Source organism: Chionomys nivalis, chromosome 1 (genome assembly GCF_950005125.1).
Source record: "Chionomys nivalis chromosome 1, mChiNiv1.1, whole genome shotgun sequence".
NCBI classification, from domain to species: domain Eukaryota; kingdom Metazoa; phylum Chordata; class Mammalia; order Rodentia; family Cricetidae; genus Chionomys; species Chionomys nivalis.
In genome coordinates this window covers 122,402,702-122,425,256 of record NC_080086.1, presented here as the reverse complement: position 1 = coordinate 122,425,256, position 22,555 = coordinate 122,402,702, and the positions used below count along the sequence as shown (strand labels likewise).

At 46.1% G+C, this 22,555-nt stretch overlaps 1 protein-coding gene across 7 annotated transcripts in view; it reads left to right on the top strand.

Annotated features, from left to right (window-relative positions):
• The window catches only part of Mta3 (metastasis associated 1 family member 3), a 118,122-nt gene that overhangs the window by 82,648 nt on the left and 12,919 nt on the right, over positions 1 to 22,555 (top strand). For 5 of the 7 annotated variants that reach the window (XM_057766379.1, XM_057766368.1, XM_057766323.1 and 2 more), the window contains 5 exons: positions 1,593 to 1,717; positions 4,079 to 4,227; positions 4,991 to 5,213; positions 12,474 to 12,560; positions 16,454 to 16,600. In XM_057766379.1, the coding sequence (XP_057622362.1) occupies positions 1,593 to 1,717; positions 4,079 to 4,227; positions 4,991 to 5,213; positions 12,474 to 12,560; positions 16,454 to 16,600 (731 nt within the window). Of the gene's footprint in view, positions 1 to 1,592; positions 1,718 to 4,078; positions 4,228 to 4,990; positions 5,214 to 12,473; positions 12,561 to 16,453; positions 16,609 to 22,555 lie in introns of those variants that run through there. The other 2 variants (XM_057766334.1, XM_057766357.1) reach the window with 2 other exon arrangements.

Here is a 22,555-nt window from a genome sequence, read left to right as displayed (position 1 = left end):
ATGGCTGCCCTGACTCTGTCTCTGGTGTGTTTGCACTTAGTCTTATCAGTGTCTCTAATTAAGTTAGTCTTCTGACCCATGTCTTTTTTTCTCCTAAAAGTGTTTTCTTAAATGGGGGGTGGGTATCTAAAGGTTTCCTCATCTTAAATGCTAATCTGTCTCATAAAACTTCAAACGTAATATGGACTTTTATCTTGAGCCCAGGACAGGTGCTCCTCCACTGTGGGGTGGAGGGTGGCCCCACATGGCTCAGCTGCGTCTTTGCTCCACCCTACCCGCTCTGGGACACTGCCAAAGCCACAGTGTCACCCACACCCAGCGGTGCCAGGGCTATCTCAGTCACACAGCACCCCCCAGGAGCAGTACCAGGGCTATCTCAGTCACACAGCACCCCCTCCCCAGGAGCGGTGCCAGGGCTATCTCAGTCACACAGCACCCCCTCCCCAGGAGCGGTGCCAGGGCTATCTCAGTCACACAGCACCCCCCAGGAGCGGTGCCAGGGCTATCTCAGTCACACAGCACCCCCCCAGGAGTGGTGCCAGGGCTATCTCAGTCACACAGCACCCCCCCCAGGAGCAGTACCAGGGCTATCTCAGTCACACAGCACCCCCTCCCCAGGAGCGGTGCCAGGGCTATCTCAGTCACACAGCACCCCCTCCCCAGGAGCGGTGCCAGGGCTATCTCAGTCACACAGCACCCCCCAGGAGCGGTGCCAGGGCTATCTCAGTCACACAGCACCCCCTCCCCAGGAGCGGTGCCAGGGCTATCTCAGTCACACAGCACCCCCCCAGGAGTGGTGCCAGGGCTATCTCAGTCACACAGCATGCCCCCAGGAGCAGTACCAGGGCTATCTCAGTCACACAGCACCCCCAGGAGCAGTACCAGGGCTATCTCAGTCACACAGCACCCCCCCAGGAGTGATGCCAGGGCTATCTCAGTCACACAGCACCCCCCCAGGAGTGGTGCCAGGGCTATCTCAGTCACACAGCACTGCCTTTAGCTTAATTTATTCAATCCAAAAAAATATTCTCTCAGGAAAATTTATGATGAGAATAAAGTCTAGCGACTCCTGTCTTTCAAAAGCACAGTGTGCTGTGAAGCAGTGGCACTGATGTAGACACAGGGGATGCCGAATTCACCGGCACAATGGCTGTTTTATAGCTTTATTTGTCATAAATGAGTGCCTTGGTTTTATTTCTTTTTATTTATTTCTTACCATTCCACCAGATACGCCCTCTTATGTAAGTTCCTGGAATCATGTGTGTCAATGTATTAAGGGTGTTTTGTGTGCGTGTGTTTCCTTAAGTTTTTGGTTTTATTGTTATTTTTTTAGGTTAGTATACAAAGTCCTGGGTTCATCATAGCATCTTCATGCGTGCCTGTCATTACCCTGCATTCTCATTCGCTCTCTTCTACCGCCTCCCATACTTGGGTTCATCTTAGCATCCTGGTTTTGCCGGTCTGTTTCTTCTTCACTAAATATAATAAGTATTTATTTGTATTTTAGTGAAGGTAAATTAGTAAAGAGGTGCCAGCTTTTTGCCTTGTCCTACAAATTATTTTTATCATTTCACTTTACGTTTCATTGAAAGCAGCAAACCAAATCCCAACCAAATATCCACCAGCAATGGCAAGTCTGGCACTGTGAACGGAGCTGTGGGGACGACGTTCCAGCCCCAGAACACCCTCCTCGGGCGAGCCTGTGAGAGCTGCTATGGTGAGTGTTCAGAGGCGGTGCCCGGTTGGTGGGGGAGCTGTCCTGCACTGGGGTGGGGGGCAGAGGAAGGGAGGAAGAGAGAACTTCTAGAAGTCATGTTACTGCTGTGCAGAGGCAGGTGGTATCTCTTCAAAGTGAGCGGGTGCCTGTTCTGGTCTCCCACTGGGAGCAAAGGGGCATTCGCTGGGTACCCTTGCACCACACAGATAAGGAGGGTGTGCGTTTGCTCTGGTTTCCTCCGTGGGCTCTGTGTTTGCTGGCATGTTTTGTTGTTTTCTTTTTAACTGTGTGCAGTTGTATTAGTTTAGCCCAAACCATGGTACTGTGCTACATAGCACATCCCCTTTTGGAGTTCCTCAGCGTCCTCCCACAAATTAAATGTGCTTGATGCTTCTGGAGGAGAGGCAGGTGTGGAGACACCAATGCTACAGCCCTTAGGCTCCCAGGAAACCAGTTGAGGAAATGCCATGCTATGATATTTGCTTTTAACCTCGGGCCTTGCTGTATTTATCTCTGCTTGCAAGGTTATTATGTGTGCCCTTGTGTTATATGGGGTTGGTGAGATGTTCTGATCTGTAGTTGACACCATGTATGTTTACTTAAAATCTCAAACAGCAGTAACTCTCCTTTCTGTCATTGTTGCTTTGGGTTGGGTTTTTGAGGCAGGGTCTCCCTATGAAGCCCAGGCTGACCTCTAACTCACTGTCCTCCTGGCTCAGCCTGCTGAGAATTTGAACCACAGCACAATGATATTCTGCTGTATATGTATGTTCCTGTGTGAGTACACATATGTATAGAGGTGAATGTGTGTCTATGTGCGCACGCGCATGTGTGTGTATGCATGTATGTAGGCTAGAAGACAACCTTGGGTCTTCTTATTTCTATTTAAACAAAGTTAACTGGGAGCTAGAGAGATGGCTCAGTGGTTAAGAGCACACACTGGTCTTGCAGAGGACCCAAGTTTGGTTCCCAGCACCCACGTCAGGTGGCTCACAGTCATCTGTAACCTTAGCTCCAGGGAATCCAACACCTAGGCCTCCAAGGGCACTTGCACTCATATACACATGTAACTAAAATGTTTTGATGAAATCTGTCTCAAAAAGTCATCTTTATTGTTTGTTTTAGTTAAAAGAGAAAAGGGGGTTAAGCTTCTCTTTAAAAGGAATCTTCCAAGAGTGGTACATGATGGCTGGGCGGTGGTGGCACGCGCCTTAAATCCCAGCACTCAAAAGGCTGAGGCAGGCAAATCTCTGTGAGTTCAAGGCCAGCCTTTTCTACACAGAGAAACCCTGTCTCAAAACCCCCACACCCAAAAGAGCAGCACCTGATGAATGTGTAAGTTATTCTGAATTGTATAAAAGCAATTCGCTCTTGAGGAGTTTATGGAAGTAGGAATCAGACCTAGGGCCTTTGTATACCCAGCCTACGTTCTGCCTTTGAGCCGCACTGTAGCTCTGACTTTCCCCTTTGCATGTTGTGAGGTTTTCCTTAGAGGATGCCCTCCTGTGCCAGCTGATGGCTTCACCCAGATGGTGTTAGCTTATAGGCAAGGGGAGCACAGTTCACAGAGTTGGTATTGCAGTCTCTGCTGTGGTTTTAACTACCTGTCACCACCGCTGTCCCCATCTGTCCCTAGCTCTCCCTTTTAGTGTTGAGGGACAGGGTTAAACTGAAGAAGCTTAACCAGCCAAGCAGTCAATCAGCAGGGTCAGGCCTTACTAAACATGACGCCATGTCTGCTGCACGTGCTCACGTGATAGGGATTTAGAGTCTTCAGGACAGTCTGTGTTTAGAAAGAAATTCTAAAGTAAGGTTTTTGTTTCCTGTGTAAAAAACAACAGACAGATTTCTGGTTTTATTTGGCTCCTGACTTACCAGTGAGTCCCCTCTTGAGTACCTTATTAATCCCTGCAAGAGCTTCTGAACCATACGGTTCAGGTTTTAAACATTGCTGAGGAGCTTAATAACAATAATATCCAGACATGTACATAATGAAATCACTTTTAATTAACAAACCAAAATCTCAGCAGCCTAAGGCATGAGTCAAGATGTGTCATCAATAGCTTCTTATAATAGACGTGACAAACACTGGTGTGTGGCAGAAACAAACGGCTCGGTGTATTCAAAGTGCTGAAAAATGCATGTGTGTGCTATACCATCATCATGTGTGTGCTGTACGTACCATCATGTGTGTGCTGTACCGTCATGTGTATGCTATACCATCATGTGTGTGCTATACCGTCATGCCTGGCCTACAGCCTTGGGAAGAAGACAACAGTGTAAGCTAGCTGTCGCTTCAGGGTGTCTCTGAGGTCGAGTGTGAGACCACGAATTTCATAGCCCCTCTCCCTCTGTCTCTAGCCACACAGTCTCACCAATGGTATTCCTGGGGCCCACCTAATATGCAGTGTAGACTGTGTGCGACCTGTTGGCTGTACTGGAAAAAGTATGGAGGTCTGAAAATGCCCACCCAGTCAGAAGAACAGAAGTCTCCCAGCCCTACTGCAGAGGTACGTGAGTGTGGTCTTTGCAGGAGCAAAAACGCCATCTCTCCCGGTTACTGGCTTCTTCCTTGGAAGTGGGAATGCCACACAGGACACTTTACAAATGAACAGAGCTGGGTTTTAGAGTTAATCACAGCATTGCACACTCAGGCTGGATGTGAACATGGAAGCAGAGACAAATTGTGTTTTTTCAGGTATTCAAAATATTGGTCTTTTGAGATTATTCAGGCAAAAGGATAAGGTGTGTGGGAGGCGCTTGCCTGAGTGGGGTCTTATAAGCAGTCTTGGTTTCAAAACAGCTTGTAACCTTTAGATACTGTTGCAAACCTTATTACATCAAATACCAAGCAGGCATTAAACATTCTCTTCCCTCCCTCGGCTATTGTGGAGGGACAAGAAGAGCCGGGTCTTGGGTCAACAGTAATTGAAGGGTGACCTTGGCAATCCTCATAGATTGAGGCTGTCAAGCACCAGTGTCTACCAGAGTGAAGCTGGTCCCAGTGGAGCCGATGCCGGCCCCGGACTCCACAGTAAACAGCCCCACTCTGGCAGCTTCCTACCGATAGCGCATGTGCATGTGAACTGGGATTGAGTGCCATCCTGCCATGCTGTACCCGCCCCCACGTTCTTACCAACCATGCACACTGCTTTTCCCTCAAGGGGCAGACTCCCAAGTTACAGTGCTTCCTAGGACGTTGAACACGGTGGAAGTAGCCCTGTGCTCTGGCAAGTTCTCCTCTGTAAACCCCATTGTTTTCCGCAATTGCAGGACCCACGTGTGAGAAGCCACCTGTCCCGGCAGGCCATGCAAGGCATGCCGGTCCGGAACACTGGGAGTCCCAAGTCTGCAGTGAAGACCCGCCAAGCTTTCTTCCTTCATACTACATATTTCACAAAAATTGCTCGTCAGGTCTGCAAAAACACCCTGCGGCTGCGGCAGGCAGCGAGACGGCCGTTTGTTGCTATTAATTATGCTGCCATTAGGGCAGAATGTAAGACGCTTTTCAATTCTTAGCCTTACCGTTCCGCTCCTCTCACCATCCTCTCTCTCCCTCGCTCTCTTTTTGTTTGTTTGTTTGCAATAAACATAAGTTCTTGTGTACAGCCTTTGTTTTTTTTTAAACATTGTTCTTGTCTGCTGCCATTTATATCATGTCACCCTTAAAAACAGTGTTGAAATCCCTGTAAATTTTCAGAGTAGAACTAATCAGAAGGTGGGGAGGTGACCTTACCCAGTGGGCTTTTGCGACACATGGCCCAGAGGGACCTTAACCGAAGCACTTCTGCCTGTTTGGTAGTGTGGCAGTGTACACCCAAAGGACTGTCTTATGATAAAACTCCCCAATGAGACAGCACAATCCTGTCTTAAGGATCCATTAGGTTCAAATAAAATTTACTAATTTATACTAGTTAGTATGTCTCGGCAAATCCCCTACCCTCCCAGGAGCCTTCTGCTGTCCTCATTCAGATTGTAGAGAACAGTGCTTCATAACTAATCCCGTATTTGTTAGACAGCATAATAAATTTCAAGTAAATCTAAGTAAGAATGCTCTTTAAGAAAACTTCCTGAACATGCGTGTTTAGTTTTTACAAATTAGCACCATTGTGGCTGAACAGTCTTTGTCCAGTTTGGTTTCCATTTCATAATCATGCGTTATCTCATAGCATCTCTGACTCAGGCTCCTGTTTCCAACACATTCAGTCTTGCTTATGTTTCTCGTTTGTTGCTGTTGTTAGAGCAAAGGTTATCTGCTTGACCTGTGGTCGCTTCTCTCATTGCCACATACCCGATAACCTACACACGATTTGTATTAGCTGCGGAGGCATACGAGGCTGGTAGAGCCGTACAGATTCCCCCTAAAGGATCTTAAAAAATGGCTGTAGGCTTCACAGATAGAAAATCTTAAAGAAACTCAGGAAAACTCAGATAGAAAAACTTAAAGAAATTTATTTCTATTAAATAAGAAATTGATTATGAAACAGGGTGTGGTGGCCCATGTGTGCCTGTAACCCTGGGGAGGAAGGGGCAGGAGAATCAGCCAGTAGCTGAAAGTCTTCCTTGGCAACATACGGAGTTGAGACCAGCCTAGGTGACATAAGACCTTGTCTCAAAAAACCAAAAGCGTAAAAACATATTATTATGAGATGTCCACTTTGGTTTGAAGAAGATGCCCATAAAAGGAATGATGACGGAAAAGGAATTTCTTATTTCTAAAAATAATTTTCAGCAGAAAGTTGAAAGGTGTTTAAGCTTAGAGGTGAAAAGCCTGTAAGAAGAGTTTAGTCTCCCACGTGGAGGGAATCCACCGTGTTAGGTCGTGAGCATTTGAAATTTTAGGCTTGCCTTTGCTTTCATCCTGGCGCTTTTGAGTTCAGAGAATTGTTTTTGTGTTTTTGTTTTATCTCTCACTTTAAGGAACAGGAAAATAAATATATCCACCCAAACCCTTGAGCTGATTTAAAACACTTATTATTTCCATATAATTTCTTAAAGGAGGTAATTTAAACATTTGAGACAGAAAATGAATGGAATTCTCTCATCCCAGTTGGCTGGGGCCCAGCATCGTCTTTGTTTCTAGGGAATGGAAGGGAAGCCGTCGCTCAGCACAGATCGCTCAGGGAGAGCTGCCTTCGCCTTGGCTCTTTGCTCATCTTCAGCTTGCTTGCACATCGCCTCTGGTCCGATTGTTCTTAATGAACTGTGTCTCTGTGTCACTACATTCTCGTCTGTGTTAGTTGAAGGTCCACACTGCTGGGAATAGGTTTAGGGTTAAATTGTCTGTATTCTGTTTGTTCAAGTACATGGGAAATAATAATGAAAGAACAGTCACTTGTTGTGATGAAATTTAAAAAAAAAAAAAACTTTAATATTTTTTCTACTTTGTATTTATCTTTATTGAAATCCATAATCACACGACTTAAAATTTCAGTGTTGCTCCCAATGTACTTACCGAACGCTTGCTTTTCTAGCATCTAATTGATTTTACATCGTCTTTTCACTTCTGTCTGTGCTTTGCTGTAACCTCTTCAGGAGATGTTTTATCTCGGCTCTGAAGTGTGATTAACTGTGAGTAACCTAATGTCCATAGGCAACTTAGTCTCTCTGATCCATTGGAAATGAATAGCCCTCAGTGTGTGTGTGTCTGTGTGTATTGTGTGGGGATGTGTGTGATGTGTGTGTGTCTGTATTGTATGAGCGTGTGTGTGGTGTGTGTGTCTATGTAAGTGTATGCGTATTTGCATGTGTGTATCTGTGTGTATCTGTGTGTACATGTGTGTTTGTATGGGCATTTGTGTATATGGTATATATATGTGTGTGAGTGTCTATATGTGTGTATGTGTGTGTCTGTGTTTTATATGGGCATGTGTGTGTATATGTGTGTGTTTATGTGTGTGTGTGTCTGTGTGTGTGTCTGTGTGTGTCTATGTTTTTCCCGTAAGCTTTCCTTGGTTTCTCAAAGGCAGTGTTGATTGCCATTCTATAAATAACAAGTGCTATTGATGCAGTTCCGATATACTTCAGATAAGATGGAAGCTTGTGATTCTAAAGTATTGAAGAGCAAAGTTGTACTGAATACAATGTTGGAAAGTAGTTCCATTCACACAGCCCTGTAGCCAGTGTTGTAGGGATGCAGGGCGCTAGGATACAGAAGAGGGAAGCCACTGAACTTGCAGGTTCTGTGTTGCACAGTCCAGCACTGAAGAGCATGTCTCAGTAGGGAATCCCTATTTTAAGAGGGCATTTTTAATTGGTTATGGGAGCACTCATCAGCCTTTTCTTTTCATCAAGGGGCATGCACTAAGGCTTGCAATACTGCAAACGGGAAATTTCGCAAAAAGTAGTAGTAACTGGGAGGGGAAGTGAGAGGCTAGGGAAAACGGGGTGAGATTTATCTCATTGCTCATATATTATGGAAATGTATTTCCTATTAAATACATAAACCTCCCAGCAGGTGCCTGTGATCTCAACACTCAGGAGACAGGCAGGAGGATTGCTACTCCTTTGAGGCATAGTGAGTTCAATGCCAGATCCTACCTCAAAACAAAAACACAAGCATACAGAATACCTATGTGATATGTATGTACCAAAACTGTTTACAAGCCTGGGCACAGAAGGATCGATACCTGTCATTTAGAATCCTCACACTGAAGCTGACTTAAGGGGCATCGGCAGCATGGCTTAAGCTCCCTAGCGGAGCAGGTCTGATGACTCGCCTGCCCCTCCCTCGCTTGCAGAGTTGACTAAGTCCCCAGTTCGCACAGCAGTGGTGACCCCCATCATGAAGTCACTTAGTGTCTCTTGAAGAGATTTGTTTGTTTGTTTGTTTAAAGATGTGAAATCAACTTTGAAAACATCCAAGACCCTATTTTTTGAGATATTTGTCACATGGGGAGGTTTGGTTGTTGTTTTGTCAGATGTTTTAACAAGAACCAAAGCTACTGTTAGCAATCGCACAAACCTTCCTGAAACCACAAGCCCTAAAGTGGCGGGAGAGAGCCATCTAGGCCTCCTTCTCTTGCCATTTTTCATAGTATTTACCTTCAGTCAGAATTTTTTCTTGAATGGTTACTTAAAGTTTAAATTTACTTATTTTATGTGTATAAGTATTTGGCCTGCGTGTTTGTATGTGTACCACATCTATGTCCAGCACATGGAAATCAAAAAGGGGTCAGCTCCCTAAGTCCTAGAGATACGGATGATTTCCAGCAACAGTGTGGGTTCTGGGAACCAGAGCGACAAGTACTTGTAACTGCTGTGCTCTCTGGTCCTTAAAAAAATTGTTTTTTAAGTATGCATTGGTTCTGAATCACATAACCTTTTTCCATCTTGATGTGTGTTCTTCAGAGGCAGCCACTGTCATCATGCGTGTTGAATTTTAATATCTATTATCCAGTTGCCTTCCTAAAACCCAGTTTATACTCTCAACCACTGTCTTGAGTGGATGAATGTCCAATTCTCAAGAATCATGGCAGAGATATTACCCATCTTTGACGCCCTTAGCCATGTGATGGATGAGGCTTGGTTACTAGCTTCTGTTCTGCATTGCTAGTGACATAGAAAATCTCTGCAAGGATTGGAAGGCAGTGTGTATTTCTGTCCGCTGTTTTTGCCCTTTTCTGTGCTATGTTAGACGTCTTCCTGATCCATGGAAACTTATCTTAGCAAGGTTACTTCTAGATCTGTGTTACAGATACCTTTCTCCCATTTTGTCTTTGACCTTTGTCTGTGTTGTATTTTCCAAACATCGTGTGTGTGTGTGTGTATGTGTGTATGAGAGAGAGAGAGAGAGAGAGAGAGAGAGAGAGAGAGAGAGAGAGAGAGAGAGAGAGAGTGAGTCTTTAGATCAGGCTGACCTTGAACACACAAAGATCTGCCTTCTTCTGCCTGCAAAGGGCTGGGATTAAAGTGCCACCATACACAGCTAAATGTTTCCATCAAAAATGGTTACAGAACCTGAATCCTATGTTTAAACATTCTTTTGGTGATTTTGTTTGACAGAGATCTTGAAAACCCACATCAATATATTTGTTATGAATTTTATGTTTTGCGTGAGTGTGTGTGTGTGGTTACTAGTGTGGAGAGTGAGGTGTGGGCACACATGTGCCAGAACATACCTGTGGAGGTCATAAGCAACCTTCAGCTGTCAGCCCTTGCCTGTCTCATTTGAGACAGCATTTCCTAAGCCGGACTAGCTGTCCTTTGCTCTCCGGATACTCCCCTGCCTTTATCTCCCATCTTCCCCTGGGGGCATGCTTGAATTCTGTACTCCAAATTTCAGGTTGCCATACTTGTGGCCCAAGCACTTTTACCCACTGAGCCATCTTCCCAGCCCTTGTTTGTGTGTCTTAATTTCATCTATTTTGCAGTCTTTTTATTTTATAATCTCGCTCCACCCCCAGTACTTCCGAAACAATAGAGAAAGGACCAGAAACTGGCATGAAAGTTTGACTGTTCTTACATGCTTACCTCAGAGAGATGCAAGCCCTGCTGTAGGAAGCTAAGGAGATGCGCCTAGTGCCCCGTCAGTGACCGTGAGATTCTGCCTTCCATTCTGGGCAGCTTTGATTCCCTCTGGCTTGTGGGCAGCCCTAGCTGCTTCTCTTATCCACACTCTTGTGATGCCCCGTCTCTGTTGAGCTAGGGATGGTGAGTAATTCGGGGATCAAGACAGACGAGTGGCACGAAGTGTGGCGTAACCTGGCGGTAGACCAGGATTACAGCAATGTGGATCAGATAATCCGGTTTGTGAACATTCCAGAATGGGTTTTTCCTACCAAATGGCTACCATTTTTCTTATGGTAGAGCAAGGCTAGGGCCATCTTAGCCCGTTTTATCCTAATTTCTTTATAATTGATAGATCACTGCCAACACCAACAACTTCCTTTAAAATAGACTTATTAGTGAAATATAGATCCTGCTAGAGAGCTTTGATCTCCGGAGGAAACTTGTAAATTTTCCCTGGGAAAGCCACATAATTGGTGCTAGCAGTGTGAGAAACTAGAGGCAACTTGCTGTGGTTCAAAGTGAACCCCATGGGTCCGGTGCTGATGACCGTCTTTGAAGCATTTGCTGGCTCTCATCAAAGTGATAGTAATGTCCTGGTGTTGTCAGCTGTAGCCACGGAGGCAGTTTCCCTGGTGGTGGTGCAGACTGAAGGGTAAAGTTCATCTTGTCCCTAGGACAATGAAGAGTGCCTTTGTCCAAAATGCTGATCAATCTACCAAGCTGATTCTCTCAAGCTACTTGAATTAATGGAAAAGAAAACAAAAAAACATTTCCTCTTATCTCTTTCCCAAACATGACTAGAACTTTAGGTAAAGTTGTCATAAGAAGAGGGAACTTTAGTGTAAATGTTTAGTGGTTTGACTATTGTTTGATCCGTGCATGGTTTGGACTGCTTCTGATCTTTGTTTAGATTGGGTTTCTAAATATGCTTGTTAAAAATGTGCTCAATTCTGCCTTTATCATCATCATTATTCAGTGACAGGTAAAAAACTTCACGATTTAGTAACTCTCCCAAAGGTGATCAACTGAGTGACGAGGGAACTACGGGATCATTTATAGTTGCCAGTGGTTATGTAATAGGTAAACAGGGCTTGGGCGCTGATTTAGACTCCTGGTGTTTCCAGGCTACCTGCAGCTTGTGCTTTGTCTATTTTCATGGTTTTTAAAATGCTATTTCCACCATCTGTTTAATAGTTTTTAAAAACATTTCCTTGACGAGAAAGGGCTACTGCTCATGACAAAGTCAATCTTTAAGTTATTTGAGGTTCCAAACTGAGTCATGTGTGTTTACAGTAAATGCAGAGAAGACCTATGGATGTGTGCCTGGGAGCGATCCCAGCAGGATCAGAAAACCCGGAGGACATGTTTGCCATACATTTGGAGATGGGGCCAAGCATAAACATAATAGATCTGTATCAGTTAAAGCCACTGAGGTACTTTGTGAAGGGCTGTTTTTTCAAGATTTCATACACATTTTCTTTAGTCCCTTCAGCTATTTTGACCTCAGCTCTTTGGCGTGGTAGCGTTTCGCTGACTCTATCCTAACGACAGCTCTTTGAGAGTATGGTATTTGTGTTGTATGCCTTACTTCCTTTCCTGAAATATCTTATGGTAGGCTATGAGGGGACAGAAACTTAGTGCCCAGTGTCCGCCCTCACAGTGTGACTGTTGGATCCACATAGGAACCTTTAAAACCTCAGCCCAAATAGCATTGTATGAAATGAAGACCAGAATAGTGAAAACCAAATGGCTCTGCCAGACTGCCGTCTAATGGAGTTGAGTTTTGTCAGATAGGTCAAGGCCTCCCAGAAGGGCCCACTCCAGCTAACACGGGGTGGTGACTGTGTTGCATTGCCAGCTGTTGTTTGTCATTTTGTGTTTTTCTCAAACCAAATTAATCTTACATTAGAATTGGTCCCACCTTGAGTGTACTGTGACTATTTTTCTACCATAATGTAAAAATGTCACCGCTCAAAGGGGAGCCTGTTTCTATCACTTTTCAGGTGAGCACACATGGTGTGAGAGACCCACGCTCACATGACGTTAATGTGAGTGTCGCTGCCAGCCCCCCCACCCCGTTCAGTAAAGGGACCCAAAGCTCAAACCGTTTTCTCGAAGCCCGAGGAAGTAGGGGATGTGGCGGGAGTTCTGTTTTGTTTCCACCTGCACCTTTTATTTCTGTGGCGTGTGGTAAAGCTGGAAGAAGCCACCTCACTTGTTGTCCCGTGTTTCTCTCTCTCCTCAGATGCAGACAGACATGCCGAACTTTCTGGAAGCCCGCTGAAAAACAAAAGCACTAGGAAACCTCTGTCGTGTATCATTGGGTATTTAGGTGGGTATCTCTAACACAGGGGGACCTTGAGGCGTCTTTACGTGTTGTAGGCATCTCGCTGCTCCAAATGCGCACCCGGGCTGCGTGCAGGGCCTCGAGTGGGTAAAATCGGGTGCCTTTATACGTATAGTTTCATTTTGGACTAGAAACTTATTATCATTGAATGGAGTTAAGTATATATGCTTTACTTCTTCTAGTTGTTTGTTGAATTGAAATTTGTATTAACTGTGATAGGTCTAAGAAAAGAGGAAAAGTCACATATGGTGGCTTCTGCCTCTAATCCCGGCATTTGGGAGTCGGGGCAGAGGATTGCGGTAAATTCAAGAGCACCTTGGCACCTGGCATAAGCCTGTCTGAAAACAAGAGCAAAAACAAGGAAGCTAACAAATAAGGGAGGGGTGTTTCAAAATTATTCAATAATACAGGATGAATATCCTAAACATTTTAGTTTTTATTTAGATCTCTATGCTATCTCTAATATACCTTTCCCTGTAAATAGAGGATTGCTTTAAAAACTGAATTAAATTGATTTTCAGTTTACTTTAAGAAAAAACCAAAGCCGGGCAGTGGTGGCGCACACCTTTAATTCCAGCACTCGGGAGGGAGAGGCAGGCGGATCTCTGTGAGTTTGAGGTCAGCCTGGTCTACAAGAGCTAGTTCCAGGACAGGAACCAAAAGCTACGGAGAAACCCTGTCTCGAAAATCCAAAAAAAGAAAGAAAGAAAGAAAGAAAGAAAGAAAGAAAGAAAGAAAGAAAGAAAGAAAGAAAGAAAGAAAGAAAGAAAGGAAACCAATTAGTCACAATGACTCATGCCTGTAATCCCAGCACTCAACAGAGACAGTAAGATCCGTGAGCTCAAGGCCGCCTGGGCTACCTAGCAAGACCCTGTCTCAAGAACCAAAAGCAGGGGGCTGGAGAGATGGCTCAGCGGTTAAGAGCATTGCCTGCTATGCCAAAGGTCCTGAGTTGAATTCCCAGCAACCACATGGTGGCTCACAGCCATCTGGAATGAGGTCTGGTGCCCTCTTCTGGACTTCAGGCATACACACAGACAGAATATTGTATACATAGTAAATAAATTTTTATTTAAAAAAAAAAAAAGAAGAAGAACCAAAAGCAGCAAGAGTGGTGGCATATGGCTGTAGCTTAGCACTCTGAAAGTAGAGACAAGAGGACCAGGAGTTGCAGGTCCACCTTGGCTACATAATGAGATCCTGCCTCAAAACAAAACCCAAAAGCAAATGCCCTTCTTCAAAAACAAAAGGCAAACACACAGAAAACCACAGTAACAAAACAACCCACACCCCATAAAGTGGAAGTGTGTAGATCACTGGAGAACATGCCGAGAATGCACAGTGTCCTGGGTTCGCATCCCAGTGCTCAGAAACATGAACGTTGTAGCTCTGCTGCCCTGACTGTGCTGGAATGGAAGCATTTCTGTTGTTTTCTAGTGACTCGGAAATCATGTTGTAATAAATATAGCTAAGAGTAGTGTTAGGAATTACTAAGCAATAACATTTTCCTAAAGTTTTAAGATAAATGGAGTAGAGAATAATGAGCTTCCTTTCTGAAGTAAGAAGAACACATGTTTTGAGATTCCAATATTTCTTTTTCATTTTCTCATTAAAGGTGAAATACTCTGAGGTGCATTGAACCTTATTTTGCCGTCAGGAAATCTTAGGTGTTTGAAGTATTCAGACTTCAGGCATCTAATCTTTGAAAAATCAAAGGGTGCCCTTGAACTGGGATGTGCTGTCTGACTGGGAAGCCCATAACTCCATCTTTGATGTTACTCTGCCACCTCGGCTCTTGTTTTAGATCTCAAAGGTTAAAGAACTGGAAGCCTCAGCTTCGTAGTGAGTACAAGTCAGCCTGGCCTACAAAAGAGCCTGCCTAAATAAAATAAAATAACCATGGAGTACCTGTCTAGTCCCAGCACTAGGGAGGGTTAGGAGTTCAAGGTCAGCCTCAGCTGCTGGAGTTCCTGTCTCCAGACAAGTTACAGAAGAAAAGCAAGGCTTGTTTTCTCACCGCCCCATCCCCCCACGCATCACGTGGTTATCAGCACGGCCTGGCTCATGGTACTTGAAGGGTCCTGTTATAGTCTCTTCTGGGACCCGCCCCGGAGCCCCTTCCCACCTGGCACTGCAGAGTAGACCACCTTCTGTGCCTTTCTCCTGTGGGCAAACTTACCCCTGTCCCTACCAGATAAATCCCAACTGTTCCACCCTCACCAACTGAGCTGAGCCCCGTCTCTGTCTGTGCTGTATTCCAGATGCTGTAGAATATAATTTGGGGGACACCAAATAAATAAACCTTGCCTTCAGGTTAAGTGGGGGAAAGCACTCAGTAAAAGCAATCAAACAAAGCATTAGAAGTGATAAATTAGAGACTTTAATGCACTGGGCGCATGGAGGGAGGACGTGTGTGTGTGTGTGTGTGTGTGGTGAGGGGATGGGGAATTGAGCCCAGACCTCATGCGTGACAGGCAAGTGCTGTACCACCCCCCTGGGAGTGGTTATCTCTGGCGAGTGCTAGGTCTGCCTTCTTGGAAGCAGTAGGAATTTATCTTAGCCTTGAAAATTTTGTAGGTTTTGAATGGATGAAAAAGAATAGGAACAGTATTCTCACCTCACAAGGTTGAAAGAACTAGAGAGACAAAGGCTTCAGTGCACCCAAGGTTAAGGGAATTCATTGTCTCCCTCAGGGTGAAGTAAGGCTGGTGAGCCTTCCGTGCCCTGTGGGAAGACAGTGTTAGTGTCAGACGGTACTGCCAAGCCAGCCAGACCTAAAATTTGACAATTGTAAGATTTTTTTTTTTTTTTTTTGGTTTTTCGAGGCAGGGTTTCTCTGTGGTTTTGGAGCCTGTCCTGGAACTAGCTCTTGTAGACCAGGCTGGTCTCGAACTCACAGAGATCCGCCTGCCTCTGCCTCCCGAGTGCTGGGATTAAAGGCGTGCGCCACCCCCGCCCGGCCAATTGTAAGATTTTGATCAGACCAAGTCGTATAGTTGTTCTAACAGTCTGAGTAACTTTTCCTAAATTTCTGTAAATCTGGCTATTTTGGTCCTCACATTGAACAGGTGAGAGGACAGACTGGTTTGAGCGTAGTTGATGTGCTAGGTGACAACCCTGAGGAACAGCAAACGGGTGAAGCTTTGGAGCAGGGGTATTCATACTAACAATGGCCGGAGGTCTTGAAATCACTTCCCGTGATACTGCAGTTTCTGCGTGTCTGTGGAGAGAACAGTGGTCCTGGGCTATGCGGCACACAGTAAAGACCCTAAACAACGCACCCTGCACACGTTACAGTGTTGTGACATGGCCTGGGTCAAAGTGTGCCATCTACGGTTTAACTATGGTGTTTGACCTTCGGTTTCAAGTTTCATCCCTTATGGAAATGTTCTGGCTTAAGAGTATTCAGGGCTGGTCCCAGACCTGCTGACTGCACAGCCAGAGGAGGGATCTCATTTCTAGAACGCTCACATACCAGATGGGCCTGCATGCTCCTGGTGGACAAAGCACAGGCTGGGGTTTTCTGAGGCTGCCCCTGCAGTTGATCTTCGGATTTCTGATGTGCCGAGGAGCCAGGTGCTATATTCCCTTAGCAAATCTCATGTTTGCAAGTGACCTTCAGAAGTGGGCTTTTCTGTTTGTCTTCACAACCCAAGTGAGGCTCAGAGCCCTAGCCGGCAGGGGAGGAGCCGGTTCCCTTGATGAGCAGAGCCATGGTAACAACCCTTGAAGCTCCCTCATTATGCAAGTGTGTGGCTGGCTCCTAAGGAAGGACTCTCAGCTCATTAAGAAAGATGTGTGCCTATTAGCTGGCATCAGAGTCCATACAGATTTCCAATGCCATGTTCTGAGCTGATCAGCCTTTCTCCCCCCATCAGAGATCCATCCTGCAAAGAAACCTAATGTAATTCGATCTCCACCGAGCCTGCAAACGCCAACCACCAAGCGGATGCTCACCACTCCGAATCACACGTCTCTGAGCATTCTGGGGAAAAGAAACTACAGTCATCACAATGGCCTGGATGGTACGTAAACCCGTGACTCCTGCTCTGACCAGCCAGGACCACTCTGACCTTCCCTGCTTGTGGGTGTCCTCAGCTAAGGCCTGTAGCCCCAGCACTCCAGAGATGGAGGCAGGAGAACCATGCATTAAAGGCCACTTCCAGCTACCAAATGAGTTTGAGGCTAGCTAGCCTGGGCTAGGTGAGCTTCTGCTCCCCCTGTTTCCTGCCCTCCCCACACAAAAGAAATAAAAACCCCAAAATAGATTCCACACCAAGACTGGTGTGAATGTCTGAGTTGGTAAGGGGGAACTGCCATGGGCCAGTGAGACTCTGCTTAGTGTAAACTCCACTTGCCTGGCAGATGCCTTGTGCACACGTCTGTAAGGAGCAGTTTGGAGGGGCATCTGTCCTTAGCAGTTGCTCCTGCTGAGAAATCTTGCTGCTGTGCAGGCTCACGGCTCCGTGTAGGTTTCCTGGCCTAGGAAGGATCCTTTTGCCCTGTGTCGAGCCGTCAGCCTGCTCTCAGGCTTCTTCAGTATTCTGTGATCACGTTGGATTTGGCGTTTGTCTCTGAGTTATCTCACCTTATCATTATTTTAATTGCCCAAGAGTGCCACAAATCATGAAAGGAATTGCCTGAATGATACCCTAAATACAGAAATAATTTGTTTGAAATGGAAAACCTGAGAAATATCGCCTCTTATCCAAATCACTTCTCTTAGGCTCGGCCATGTAACGACTCCTCAGGTGGAATTGAATTATCTCACCATTTGGACCCTAACCACCGCGGTAATAAATCAGCCAGGCAGCGTATATTGTTCATTTCAGTCGTCCTGGAGTTTGAAGCTGTCATTATTGTTTAAGCATTGGCATTTATTTATGAGTAAATCTCTCCCCAGGCTTTCCATGCCTTATGGACTCTGCATTCTTCAGTGACAGTAAATTACTTATAACAAGGCCCTAGAGCGAGGATATGGAATAGGCCTTCTAATAATAATATCCCATGGCTGACTCCCGTTTACTGTGACGTTTGATGGCCATAATCGTGCCAAAAGGGGTGAAATAGTGGAGGTGAGGAGTTCAGTTTGCATAAGTAAGGTACAGTGTGTTATAAATGTGGCCGTCAAGAGTCTGGGTTACACAAACACCGTCATGGTAGTAAGAACATTGGCTCCTTGTCCCCCGCGTGCCTGCTGTGGAGACAATAGAAGACCAGGGAAGGTCTCTGTCAAAATGGAGAAATCGGATTTCGTTCCAGCTTGTTCTTACCCACAGTTGAGGGACTTTGGGTTCAGGCTTAAATAGAATATTGACTCTTTCTTTTTTATCTGATCATATTCTTTGTTCTTCGTGGCTGTACAGTCCTACCTCAGAAACAAAAAGTAGGTTGTGATTTCTCCTCCTCTTCCTCTTTTTTGAGATGGGCTGGTCTCAGACTTAGGTAGTTGAAGACAAACTTGAACTTTTGCTCTTCTGACTTTCCCTCCCAGGTGCTGGGATTACAGGTGTGTGCCATAATGCCCATTTTATGTGGTGCTAAGGGTTAAAACCAGGGCTCCATATCACTAACTACTTGTGTTAGTCACCTTCCACACTGCGGTGACAAAAAGATCTGACGAGAAGCAGCTGAAGGGCTGGTGAGGCGGCTCAGTCCGTGCAGTACCCACCACACAGGTACGAGAACCTGCGCTGAAGCCAGGCCTCATGCCTTGTGTCCGCAGCTCTAGTGCAGGGCTGGTGAGCAGGTGTGTGTGTGTGTAGACAAGAGGGTCCCTAATGCTCAGTGACCAGTCACTTTAGCTGAATCTCTGAGCTTCAGGTTCAGTGAGAGACCGTGTCTCAAAATAAAACAAGGTGGACAGCAATAGGGAAGGCTTCCACACATGTGTGCACAAACGTGTACATACCTACATGAACGTATACACTTACCACGCCCACACACATGTGGTACACATACCCACATGAACATATACACCTACCACACACACATACACATGTGCACATACCAATATAAACATATACACCTACCACACACACATATACACATGTGCACATACTCATATAAACATATACACCTACCACACACACACATTGTTTTAAAAGAAGGAACTTGAAGAAGGTTCACAGCTCTAGGGGATGTAGTCTGTAGTGATAAGGAAGGCGTGGTAGCAGGAATGGGTGGCAACTGGTCACATTGCACCAGCAGCCAGGAAACAGTGACCTAAAATGGGATAATGTTGTAAAATCTCAAGGTCCACCCCCAGTGACCTACTTCCTCCAGGGCCACTACGTGGGAACTGAGTGTTCCTGTGAACCTGTGGGGGACAGTTCACGTTCAGACCACAGCAGCAGGCAAGCACTCTGCCAGGGAGGTGCAGCCCCAGCCCTTCGTCTGTCCTTACAGTCACCGATGTTGGAATACCCACTTTAGGAAGCCTTCCTTCTGAGGCCATTCGAGAGCCAGGTCCAGCCCTGTATCGCGGCTGTGATGGTCTTTTCAGCCCCTGGTGCTCACTGTCGTGGGCTTTACCTGTGGGAGTCCCCTCTGCAGTGGTTTGTCCCATTTCCCTCTGAATGAATGCCATTGTGGGCCACTGCTTCTGTGCTCTGGAGAGGACACGTGGGCACAACACGGTGAGTTCTTGATGCCATACTGACAGGGCCAGCACCTTGCTGGGGAAAGACATCTGCCTCATTCTCCAAAGACACTCGGTTATTGAAACTCTTCTTCCTTTAAAACTCTTTGATCTGCTGTCACAGCTTGGAAAGGAGGCCTGTGACAATGTGCCTTTGTGGTGGGCTAAAGTAACCCATATCTTCTCATCCAGTTAATACAAGAAGATTTGGGGGGGTGGGGATTGCCAGGGAATTTGTTTTGCATACCATTGTAGCTATGTGCTTAGCCCAGTGCCAGGCACTTGGGTGTGCAATATAAATTATACAAAGGAAAATGGGCCTAGGGGAGCAGATTGTAATTTCCCCAGTTACCAGATATGGCGGATGACACAGACGGACTCCAGTTCAGGTACAGCTACTCTCAGAGTCAGCTCTAGTGATGGCTAGAGCAAGCAGAGTGTGAGCTGGTGCACACCCAGCACCCAGCACTCAGGACGAAGAGGTGGGAGGGATCTTTAGCTGTAGACCTGCCCGGGTTACATAGCAGACTCTATCTTAAAGCAGAAGGGGCTGGAGAGACAGCTCAGAGGTTAGCACATACGCCTCTTGCAGAAGGTGCAGCACCCATGCCAGGGAGCTCGCAACAGCCTCTACCTCAGCTTCCTCTCTGCCCCCCACCGCCACTGCAGCCATGTGCACATAGCCTCTCTCACACACATACTTAAAAACTTAAATGCTTCTTTATATTTTTGGTTGTGAGCTCAGTCTTTCTTTAATGGCTGAGCCTTCTCTCCAGTCCTAAGATTTTTTTTTTAAAAGCAATATGGGTAAATACAGAAACTCTATAAGCTATTTTAACAGCTAATTTAACTTCTTATGAAGTCGATAGAACAACACAACAGATCGACTATCTTGGTGGGATACAGGAAACAGGTGTGTATATTCTTGGCTTGAGAGGGCTCAAGAAAGCGGAATTATCCCAATTTAGAAGCTTAAGATGATTCCAGGCATTGGTGTGCACCCCTATCCAGAGAAACCCTGTCTTGGGGGTTAAAAAAAAAAAAAGGAGGAGGAGGAAAAGGAAGAGGAAACAGCAGCCTAAGAGACCCCCACAGCCCTGCTTGGGGAGCACTGCAGGAGCCTCCGGGGGTGAGGAGGTGGCCTCTCTCGGGATGTGTGGTGGATCTAGGTTTGGGACTGGAACTGCTCCTTAAACCTGCCTGGGTGTGGCTGATTTGAACAGGAAGGAGCCTTGTGGCTCTCTAGCATCCCCTTCTGGGAGAAGAGGAAACCGGTGGCAAAAGAAATTTTTTTAGTCCGGTGCTCCAGTGTGGGTCTCTGTCGAGCAAGGAACTCAGGACCGCGAGGGGTGCACCCACACACTGAGACAATGGGGATATTCTATCAGGAACTCACCAAGGCCAGCTGGCCCGGGTCTGAAAAAGCATGGGATAAAACCGGATTCGCTGAACATAGCGGACAATGAGGACTACTGAGAACTCAAGAACAATGGCAATGGGTTTTTGATCCTACTGCACGTACTGGCTTTGTGGGAGCCTAGGCAGTTTGGATGCTCACCTTACTAGACCTGGATGGAGGTGGGTGGTCCTTGGACTTCCCACAAGGCAGGGAACCCGGATTACTCTTAGGGATGACGAGGGAGGGGGAGGGAAATGGGAGGCGGTGGCGGGGAGAAGGCAGAAATCTTTAAGAAAGAAAGAGAGAGAGAGAGAGAGAGAGAGAGAGAGAGAAATTTTTTTAGAGACCTGGTCTCAAGTGTCAGGAAGCCTTGAGAATGCTGGGAGTGGAACCAAGAGACCAGACTGTTACAGAAATAAATGCCCAGTGGACCCTACACTGGAAACAACAACCCCGTTTCTTACTCTCTCAGGACACGGGTCCTGACTAACTCGGCACTGGAAAGTATGTGGTGAGTGTTGAGTTCTCAGGGCGTAGTTAGCATTCAGAGTGGTTACAGACTCGTGGGAAAGACTTGCCCTGTGTGCTGCAATAATGAAATCAGTTAGCACAACTACTTAATTAGCAGAGCACACTGTCGAGGGTGTCGATAGATGGAACTAATTTGACTGGAAACAATCTGCTTCCACTGGATACTTCCTCCTCCCAGCTTCCTCCCCCACCTCTTCTCTCTTCTCCCACCCTTGCCTTTCCATCTCATTCTTTTCTTTTAGGCAGAAAAAAAGTTGTTTAGCTTATGATTCCATGGGCTTCAGAGTCCACGTCCCTCAGTTCTGTAGTTCTAGGCTTGTGGCGAAGTTGGAACATCGTGGTAGATGAACATGGTAGCATTGTTCACCTCAGTGGTAGACGGCAAGCAAAGGTGTATTTCCAGTTCCTGATGGTGGAAACTCTCAATATTTGCAAGAAAAAAGGATATTCCCAGGCACTTTTTAAAAAATAATTTTTCCTTTAGACAAGAGTTCACATATCCTAGGCTTCCCTCAAACTCCATAAGTAGTCACGGACCCCCTTGAACGTGTGATCATTCTGCCTCCACCTCCTGAGTGCGGGAGTGTGTCCAGCACTGGGGACCTGACCCAAGGCTTTGTACATGCTGGGGAAGCAGTCTAGCAGCTAAGCTACGTCCTAGGCCATCCCATCCTGCAAAACAAACAGTTTCTTACTGCTTTCCTGAGAGTTGCTATCTTTTACCTGTCCCCAGTGTAGACTGGGGGCAGAGGACAAGCATGCAGGCACTCAGTTAAGCCAGCCCGAAGGCGTCCCCACCCTGTGGGACTAACCCTACCATTAAAGATGGACTCACACATCAGAAGCCTCAGTCCAAGGAGCAGGAATGGGTGTGGTCTGTGCTGTGCCCTGTACCGTCACACCCATTTTCTGTCGCAGGCAGTGGTGCTCTGATGTCATTGGCGTTGCTGGCAGACTGAGAAACTGCCACACGGTTTCCCATTCAGGGAATGCCAAGTACTCATGGGTGGGCCCTTTAAGGGAAGCTTTCTGTGTCTCTCTGGGAGCCTGAGAGAGGGCAGGAAGGGAGATGGGTGCATCTGTGCTGTGGGCAGTGGAGACAGGCAGCCAAGTGTTTGCAGGAGCTGGATTCGAACTCAGACTTGTCTAATGGCTCCCGTGAGGCCTTGGGTGACTCGCTTGGCTTCTCTGCACCTGTTTCTTCTCTGACTCTGTAACGTGGGGATCACATTTGCCTTACAGAACTATTCTCATGATTAAATTTTTCACACTTTGTGTCACTTCACCATCCCCACACTTTATGATATAAGTGATTTTTTGATTAGTTGGTTGGTTGGTTGGTTTTAGTTTCTGAATTAGAGTTTCACTGTGTAGCCTTGACTGCTCTGGAACTTGCTTTGTAGACCAGGC